Source organism: Poecilia reticulata, chromosome 11 (genome assembly GCF_904066995.2).
Source record: "Poecilia reticulata chromosome 11, P_reticulata-male-v2, whole genome shotgun sequence".
NCBI classification, from domain to species: Eukaryota; Metazoa; Chordata; class Actinopteri; order Cyprinodontiformes; family Poeciliidae; genus Poecilia; species Poecilia reticulata.
Window position 1 is genome coordinate 18,047,286 of NC_088840.1, and position 10,286 is coordinate 18,057,571.

Below are 10,286 nucleotides of genomic sequence, written 5' to 3' on the forward strand. Positions count from 1 at the left end.
TGTAGAGATAATGGGAAGCATTAGTTAGGAAATGAGCATGATGAGCCTGCAATCCACTTCTACTGAATATTCCTAGAAACGTTCCCCGAGCTCTTTCTCTGTCTTTCCCCTCCAGCTAATGTTCTGTTGTGTCAAATCAATGCTAAGGCCATAGTAATTTGATTTGATTGAAATCCCTCGAGGACAAAAACATCATTAGCCTGAAAAAAGTAACACATAAAAAAACACATCAAATACGACTTTGTTTTTTTAATTTACTCTCCCGCAGGGAACGGCCATATGTAGCTGATGATAATTGGTAGTTTGCTGATAATCGCTTCATGCCTCTTTCCCTGCATATGTGAAAGCCCGATTTGCATGCGTCGTTCGGCGATTTTAAATTGATTAATTTATAATACAGCAAATATTTTGTCCTGGCTTTTTTCCCCTCTGGGTTTGCTTATTTTATTTTATTACATTTTTTTCTATGCTTTTTGTTTTCCAGATGAATTTAACCCTGAAGTTCCCAAGCTGGAGAAGAGCGTGAGCGGCAGCAGCCCGTCGCGTGATCGCCTTCTCCTCACCGTGGCATCGATGCTCGTGCTGGCCGTCCTGTTGTCCTAGCGACCGTCGCAGGGAGCTTGTTGGGCCGACTTGTCCAAAGGGCTTTGTATCCCTACAAGTTTTTTTTGTTATTTTTTTTCCTTTTTTGAAGATGTGATAGCTAAACGAAGCAAACGAAGAAAAGTCACAGACAAAGAAAGAAGAAGCGAGGCCTTTTTGCTGTCATTTTTACACCTGCATCACATGAAAACTACAATATTTCATGCAGGTGTGGCGACCACATGGAGATTACAACCAATATTAAGAATCCAATTTTTCTTGTGCTGCTGTCATTGGATGCAGATGAGAGATTTTTTCGTAGCATGATAGAGAACAGAAAATTTGAAGCATAACTCTCATCGGATGATGAAAGGGAAGGTTTTTGTGTTGGCTTTGAAGAAGATGACAACTTTAAACTCGAGAGTGGATTTTTTTTTTCAAGGCTTTGCTGCATCAAACCGAACTTTGATGTGGTAAAAAAAAAAGAAAAAAAAAAGACAAGATGGACTTTGGAAACTGTAACAAGGCCTTTATATGATTAGTGAGTAATCAAAACGACTGTCATTGTCCTGGACATTGTAGAATGTTTTCATACTGGTGTGTGGTAGCTGCTGGTGATAAAAGCCCAGGGAAAAGGGTGAGAATTTATAAGAATATCCAAGGGCCTTTCAGTAATCCATTTTCTCCAGACATCAAATATGCTCTGGCTTTGTGATAGGCACAGATTCAAAGCCTGCTTTTCTTCGAAGGGTACCGAGTGCCCCTCAGAACTAGTCTTTTGTCTGCATTTCCTGCCTTCGCACTGTAACAACCCGAGAAAAATACAGACCCTGGACTAGCAATTTGACGGCACTTAGACGCACCAGATGTGGCATAGACGTGTGTTTTGTTCCGCCGCATTTACCTCCAGCAATGGGCTTAGAAAAGTTCCAGATGTCAAATCTTAAAAAAAAAATAAAAAATAGACGAAAAAAAATGAGGGGGCTGGGGGGAGACTCTTTGCAGCAATCAGCACCGTTGTTCAGAAACGCCTCTAATTTGCAATTGTTCAGAAACTGTCAGCAGCAACTTGCCCTCTTTTCTCTCCCAGATTACCTGTTTTGGTTTTTTTTTCTTTTTTTCTTCCCCTCCACTTCAGGGGCTCGCAGCCAATCAGGGCTGATAGCCACTGCAGCAGTCCCAGTTACCATGGAGACGACCCCATACAGTCGCCAAAGTGCGGCAGGTGCCTGAGGAGAAATTATGCTTAGAATCTCAATCTGTAGTCATGGAAGAATAGACCCAGTATGAGCATCCGGATCATACGGCGTATTGTGAGAGCCATTTTTATGGAAACAACAAAGTTTTGCTCCCAAGTTTTTTTAGGCAACGCTGTATGAACCATGGTGCTAGCATCACAAAGCTCTTAAACTAAAAGAATATTCTAACTGAAATGATATGAAGATATTTTCTAGATGGTATTGTTATCTCCAGAGTTATTCATACCCCTGACAGATGTAGTACTAATAGTAACTTGTTTCCTCTGACTGCAAGTAAAACTAACATAATGAAGTGGCCCAGTCAGTCTTCTGACTTGAATCTCATAGAGAATCTTTGGAGGAAACTAAAGATTAGGGTGATGGAAAGAAGGCCATCAAACCTTCATTAAGTTGGAACTCAACCCAAAGATTAATCATCAAATTACCTGTGCAAACATGCGAAAAGCTGGCAAACCTGGTACTGACGAGTTAAGTTGCAGTATCTTCTGCATCCGATCTTTTCTCATATGTAAAGCGTACTGAACTACAAGGCGCATTAAGCAAAACAAAACAGTCAGATAAGTCAGTCGATGCTCCTGACCGCGGTACCTGTAATGTAATGTAACTTAAACATTTTGACAGATCACCATGAGCGCCGTGTACCACAGAAAATCGCTTCGAGGTCAGTAAGCACAACCACAATCAATCCATATTAATTCACTAGAGGGCGCTGTTTTACTCCAGAACAATATATATGACCCTTAGGATTAATAGGTGCACAGTCGATTTTTAAATAAATTCAAAGGCTTTTAAGTGCTCCTTTTAGTCCAGAAAATATGGCACTAATTTTCCATTTTCTATACCTTCTTATCCTTATCATTGGGCGGGGGGTTGCTGCCATCTCCAGTAGGAACTGGGCAAGCGGTGGGGTACACCAGTCCATCACTATGGCATGACTGTAGTGCCATAATTAGGACTATTACACACCCAGTGGTGACTACATCCTTTTGGGAGGTTATCTCTATCCCAAAGCCAACTGCTGATCTGATTCTTGATAGGTCGGCATGGTAACCCAGCGGCCGGTGCCAGTAGAGAAGGATACTTCTCACTTAAGTTAGCTTTGAATAGGCTTGTGACTAGCATACCTAGGATGGTCTCCTGCGTCTTATTCTTTTTTTCTTTAAGGAAAACTTTATCTAGAAATCTAGCTGGTCGCTTGGTTTCTGATGCCTGCCTATAATAAATCAGATCAGTAGCTGGATATGGTCACCTGTGATGATGGGAGTAACCACCACTGGGAGGGAAATGGTCTTAATGTTGGCACTAAAACTGCACCATACATAACAGGGCAATGGAAGCTGTGCAAGACCAGGATTTGAACCCAGGACTTTTTTGCTTTAAGGCAACAGTTAAATCAACTTTTCCACCATGCAGCCTCCTACTGCTGCTCCTGCTGCAACTACAAACCATTGTTAAAATTGTTAACCTTCTTTTTTCCAATGGTATTTTGATAAATGGGTTATGAGCTCCAAGTCTTTGGAAAACCTCCTTCCCATAACTAACCTTTAGCTTCCTAGACAGACTCTCTGTCAGATTCCACTTCATTAACATTATTCTAGTAAAAAAAAAAAAATGCAAAAAGGATTTAATTGGAAACTTTAGTGTTTCATCCAGAACTCAAACTTTTGTTGCTTTCCAAGGAGAACTCACAATATGGCGGATGTGGTGATGACATCGAGGCCAATGCAACGTCTGCTCTTCGGTGTCTGAAGCTAATTGTGGCACCATCTTGATAAAAAAAAATAATAATAATAACAAGAAAAAGAAAATGTGTGAATGTGAAACTTATGAGAAGTTCTTTTATACTGCGTAGGCAAACCTTAATCAAATTAAAATGTTGTGCGTTTTTATTTATTTACTTTTGAAATGCTCTTATTTTGACATTAAAGTGTATTTATCTACATAATTTATTAATGTGCATTCTTAGGCCTTTGCTCAATAAGCTATCGTACCATTTTTTATCATTTTTCTCAAAACTATTGGATTTGTACTGCAGTATTTTGCTTGTTTAGACAAATAGATGTAATTCAGCCGGTCACAGACAGTTCTTGGTGAATGATTAAACTATAAAGTGAGTGCAAGCATACACTCCATTAGCTGATTCTTGTGTAAAAAAGATGCAGCTGATAATATTGCTGAGAAGCATGTCATAAACCAACTGGGAATGCACAGACAGAACTGGTGTCGTTTGAGCCTGCACTGTAATGTAAATTTATAAATACATGCAGGGTTCCAGAATGTGTATGAGTGTTTTAGCGTGTGTGCGTGTGTGTGTGTGGGTGTGTGTGTGCGCGTGTGTGTGTGTGCTTTTTTTTTTGTATGTGTGTATGTCTGCGCGCGTGGGAGTGAAAGAGAGGATGTATGTAGGTGGAACGTGTTTGTCCGCGCTTTTAAAGTACGTGGCATTTAGAAATTTTCGTACCCGTTAGCGGAGTCATTTGTAGGATCTGAATATGCAAGCGTGTCTGAGGGAGAATGCGCTTTTCAGTCATGTTGGTTTATGTTTAAAGGGTGAGGGAGGGAAGGGGCTCGAGATGTCGGCAAAAGCATTTACTTTTACTGAAGACAACCACAAGATGTGTTTACGTTTGACAACAATGAATAAACTGTAAATTAAACCAAGAATGATCAAAATGATGCCAATTAAAATCTTTTTGCAAACTTGTTTTAGAGGTTTTATTTGTCTGTCTGCATCAAACTATGTTGTCTCTGTACAAACATTATCTGACAGTGAAGTCAGCAACACTATAGCATAGAATAGAATAGAATAGAATAGAATAGAATAGAATAGAATAGAATAGACTATAAAAAGTTAATTTGGGCTGTAGTTCTTTTTATGGACTTATTTACATTAATCTCAGTTAATCCTTTTGGTTTAGAGATGACAACTTACTTTTTTTTATGCCCAATAACTTAAAGATTTCAACTTAAATCTTTAAGTTAAAGGAACTTTTTACTTTGAATGCTGCGTTCGTATCCTACGTCTGACCAACTGAATATATTGTGATCATCCAACTCAATTAAGTTTTTATAAATTAATGCATTAAGTGTGTTTAGCAGTGATAAATTTAAGTCACTCTTACTCAAATCATGTATTTTTATCTAAAATAATGTGATACGTTCCAGTTGTAATTTAAGTGCAAAGTGAGTGATAATGTAATTAAATGTTTGGAACAACTTTAAAGTTTGAGTTGATTTTCTGTAGAATTAAATCAAAGAGATTTTAAGTATTCATTAAATGTGTGTTTTAACATGATATTTTAGTTTTTCAAAGATCCTGTACACTGAAAAAAAAGAAAATAGTTGAACCAACTTAATTGAATTGCTTGAATTGGTAACAGTTTATCCAACTGAATTCATCAAGTGTGATTAAAATGACAAATGTAATTCAGTCTTACTCAAATCATTTAGTTTACTTCAAATAAGAAGGAAACTAATAGATTCTCATTTTTAGATGGCCTTTATTTGAGAGTAGTTAGACAGGAAAGTACAGCAAAGGTCATCAGGCCGGGAATCGAACCTGCGACAGAATAAAGTCTCCTCATGTAGGCTGTACTCTACCTCTGTGCCACCACAGCACCCTGGTTGGTACAGGATCTGTCCTTTTTGAAGCTTGCTTCACGGCATCAGACGTGGGATACGAACGCAACGTTGAACTTAATTGTTTCAAGTAAAATCTAAGTAAAATGTGTGACTTTTTAGTTAATCCAACACAATAAAGAAAGTTGTCATCACTAAACCAAAAGAATAAAGTGAGATTAATGTAAATAATCCACAACATGATCTACAACACAAATACACTTTTTATAGGGCAGCTGAGAAACAACTATTTAAAAACAAGAAGTTAGATTTTCCCCTGGTTCTGATCTCAGATCTGTTTCGTTTTCTCATAAACTCTGTTTTTAGACACACCGAGGTAAAAGCACTTATGTTGGGCCTGAATGATCAGTTTTTTCTAGTAGCCCGTCTTTGGAGGCTCTCACTTCAGTTTAACGAACAGCCTGCCATGAAACATAATCACAGCATGGAGTGGAGGCAGAACCAGCGCTCCACATTTCTCCACTCTGTCACTCCGAAAGAAGAAAAAGAAGAAAAAAGAAAAAAAACACCTGCAAGCCATTCATGTCTCTGCAGATTTGCCACTCCACGTCGCTCTCCTTTCTCCCCCTCACCCCTGTCGGCTTCTTTCTGATCTCCTACACACCACAGAAAGGAGGTGACAAAGTGAGGGACACGTCTCAGATGCACTAATGTCCATGTCAAAAAGGGACAAAAGGCGGCAGAGGAGATTTTTACTTTGATGTAGCACACAAGACCCAGAATCAGGAAGTGGAACAGATTCAGTGGAGTGTTTGTGCGCTTCCAATTTTTGGGTTGGTCATATATAGATAGCGTGCCAGTTACAATAACCTATACACGGTATGTCTGTTTCACAGATTGCAACTTTCTATTCGCTGTGATGTTTGGTCATCTTTCCCGACAGACTGATAATTGCAGGGGAGTTCAGCTTTCAGTTCCTAAACGTTTTAAAAAATCTGGATTTGCACGTAAATTGACAGCATGAAACAGTTTAAGTGTTTTAGCTGCTGCTCCTGTGCATGAGCTGACAGCGTATCGCATGGTGAAGTCTGTGCATATTGTGGATGATATCATTTATCAGAACGTTTTCTTTATTTTTTTGTTGCCTGCCAAGGAGCTTACAGAGCCGTCATGAACAGCTTTAATTCCAGCCTGGAAAACCAGAAGGTTAAGTTTTGACTGAACTAAATAAGAGTCCAAAGGAGGAAAGCTATCATTTCGAAAGACATATCTAACAAATGGGTGTAGAAAGTGAGTTTAAAGAGCCATATTACAAATAATGTAAGTGGAACATAATCGCCTTTTATCATAATTATTTCCTCTGGAATCAGTGAAGAAGAATCCGGAGAGAAATGTTTGAATCAGGGAAGCTGAGCAAAAGTTGGCTCCACACTTTTCAACTTTTAAACCAGTAAAACAAATAAATAGCCCATATCATTTTCTTTCCTGTTTGCAATTATGTAATATCTGTGTTAATCTATCGGACGTAATCCTAATAAATTCCATTAAATCTTCAGAGAATGTAACAAAAAAAATGTTTTAAGGGTTGCGAGTAAAGTTCCCAGGTATCTAATGAGTCTTCGATCCAGACTTACAAAGGAAGACATTCCATTAGCATGAGAAGATGACCTCTCTCTCCTGTTTTGAAGACACATTATCATTTTCTGAATCATTTATTGTGAGATAAGCCATCTGCGGCTCGGGGCAGGTCCGCGCTGTTAAGGAGAAATTCCCTCGACGAGCTTCGCCGTCTGGCTCCAGCAGCAGAACAGATGCCTCCTCCTTAGAGAGCACGTTATAACTCAGGACGTCACTGAGACAATCACTGAAAATAACGTCACATTCAAGGACTTGGTTGCAAGCTCTCGTTTCAAAGATAGGAGCCGTAAAACTGGATAGTGGCTCATTCAAGAAACAGATGTCACAGGCAAAAGACTGTTTTATTCCCACTTTTTCATCTCACTCACCCTCCGAGTTTTGCCTTTTCTGCACTCAGTTAATGGAAGTAAACAAATGAGTCAGTCCCCTGTTTGAAGCCCTCCAGTGCATCAGTCAAATATCCAATAAAAGGGCTAATCTGACTCCATTAACTGATAAGCGGAGTAAACTCAGGACATATCCTACATCAGCTGTCACCTTCAGGTCCCAACATCAACATTTTAATGGTAATCAATTCCAGGATATGGCACTTCAAATATCATATCTAACTTCCGTAGGTCATTACTTGGTTATTTTGATTAAATCGATATGCTCCGTTGTTCACGGTTTGGTTGATGGATCATTTTAAAGCAGCTAAAAGCAATGTCAACACATAACTGATTTTATCAGGTAGATCTGTTCAACTATTTATAAACACAAATAGCAAATCAGCAAATAGTATCACTGCAATGTCATTCCTTTAGGCCTCCAGATGAAGTCGAAACCAAACATCAGACAGGAGATTTAATCGACTTAGCCTGAGTGTTGGTGCCAGACAAGATCATTTGAGTATTTTGGAAGCTGCTAGTCAACTGGGATTTTACAAGCCATCATTCAGGGTTTTTGAAAACGGTTCAAAAATGGGGGAAACACTCACTGAGCACACAATGAAAATACCCTGTTGATCTCAGGGGAGAATGGAGTGATTAGTGTAAGATGATAGAAAAGGAACAGGAGCTCAAATGACAACTTATTACGTCCAAGGAAGCAGATGAAGCACAGTTTCCAGTAACAATATTAGAAAAAGGCTGACTGGTCTGGCGAGTCCAAATTTCAGCTGCAGCGTCCAGATGACCCACAGGGTGATTTTAGCAGTACTGGTATCTTGAAAAGAGTTAGGGTCAGCCTAACCCTAACACTGGCTACATCATAGGGTTAGCTACATCGTATGGCTACATCATAGGGTTAGCCTAACCCTAACCCTGGGTTTGAATACTTATACATTGAGTTTGTTTTAGACTGGCGATTGCTTTCCTATGCAATTCTGCTTGATTCTCATCACCAGTCATTGCTCGGTGTAGTATTTCTCCCATGGAGCTTGATTTCTGTGGCCGAAGGAGGAGTTGTGAACAATAATGTTGATTTTCTGTGCTATTATTGTAAATATAAATATTGATTTAACATTAAAAGCCATCTTCTTTGGCTTGGCACTTCTCTCTTCGCAGTGGAGGACAGTTGTTTACGGCGCAGGCAGTTTTAAGGTAAGCTTCATAGCGTCAATCTAGCACATTATATACCATATATCACAGCTAAACTTTAGTGATGGGGTAGATTTACACACCTCAATTGATTCAAATCTTGCTTATTTCTGGACAGGGTTACAGACGGCTCTGGTCTATCTAAAAATAATGCGCAAAATTAATCCTGGGTTTTCACACCTAAGTGAAATTCACAATTCTCTCACAATCTCTGCAGGTTTTTACATTGTTGGAGAAAACTGGAGTACCAGGAGGAAACATGTGTGCAAACTTCACACAGAAAGTACTTCAGGTGGGATTTGAACCAAGGAGCTTCTTGCTATAAGGAGACAGTACTAATTGATGTTTTACTGTCTTTAAAAACGTTCCACCAGTAATTTCAAACACCTTGCATACATCTGCATATTCAAATTTGGCATTTTTTGTGAAGAATGTGTACAGGCCATGGTAATCAGTAAACTATGGCTACATCATAAAGTTCATCAACAGGGTAGAAGTGACACAAACACAGGCTGAGAGTAGCTATCTTCCTAAATTCCTGTCTTTTTTCCTACACACTCCTCTTCTGGTGTCATTTTCTTGCGAAGCTTGTCTTTGTCCGCTCGTCTCTTCATCCTGTATTTGTGCAGATCTTAAGCGTTTCTGTTCTGTTTTTTTGAAAACAGCACATTTCTGTGGATGTGTGGATTACTTTCGACTGCATTTAGAGGAAACACATTTGTGGATTTATTGTTGATCTAATCTGGTTTCAGTTTAACATGTTCTGTCTTTAAAATGCACAAACAGTTGGTGCAGCAACACTTTGAAACAAAAACCATAATCACAACAAGAGACTTCTCCTTTTGGAAACATGTCCGATCTGTGCAGAACTGCACCGGGTTAACCGGGCAGCATAGCAGCTTTCCACCCACAGGTGTCAGCAAACCTTTCCTTTACTTCATCCAGATAATCTACCACACAATATGCAGCAGACTTTAAAATATGTCCCCGTATAAGAACATTTATAAGACAAATGATGATAAACTTGGGTTTATGTATGATGTAATCTTTGTTTTGAACAGAGTTTGTGTTCTCGTTAAAGCAAATTTTCATTCGTTATGCTTTGAACGTATAGTAGAAAGTACATACACTTGAGTCAATAACCTACTGAATCAGATAAGGCAGTAAATATTAATCAGACTTTAACTAGGCCGTTGAAAATCCACCCAGGGAACAATGTGAATCGCAGAATATGTTACATTATGTAACCCTTAAAAGGATGAGCTTACCTAGTGTAGTGGGCAAATGATTTATCTAAGCCCAGCAGGATTATGTTGATTCAGGTCTGATGATGGCATTATATGGCAGCTCTATACATAAAGCTATCTTAGTTTGCTGCACACACAAGGGCATGAGGTTGTTGACGTCTTTAGATATTGGATTAGGACCGGACCAGACAAAATGTTCTCTTTGTTGCTCACATAACAATCCTGCTTTTAAAAACTATTGGAAAAGTCCTTCGAGTACAAAATGCATCCATTTGGGAATTACTTAAGCAACATGCTTCACTGACCTTCTCAAATATTGCAGTAAGAGAAAAATCATTATTTTAAAAGTTACTAAATTATGATAGTCAAAGTCGTTGTTCAAATGCATGTTTTAGAGCAGGCAG

General features: G+C 38.9%; 1 protein-coding gene across 1 annotated transcript in view; it reads left to right on the plus strand.

Annotated features, from left to right (window-relative positions):
• The window catches only part of efna3a (ephrin-A3a), a 91,269-nt gene extending 86,724 nt beyond the window's left edge, over positions 1–4,545 (plus strand). Inside the window, exon 5 of the mRNA XM_008422499.3 lies at positions 485–4,545. Coding sequence (XP_008420721.1) covers positions 485–603 — 119 coding nt within the window. The 3' untranslated portion in view covers positions 604–4,545. The remainder of the gene's footprint in view (positions 1–484) is intronic.
• The last annotated feature ends 5,741 nt before the right edge of the window (positions 4,546–10,286 follow it).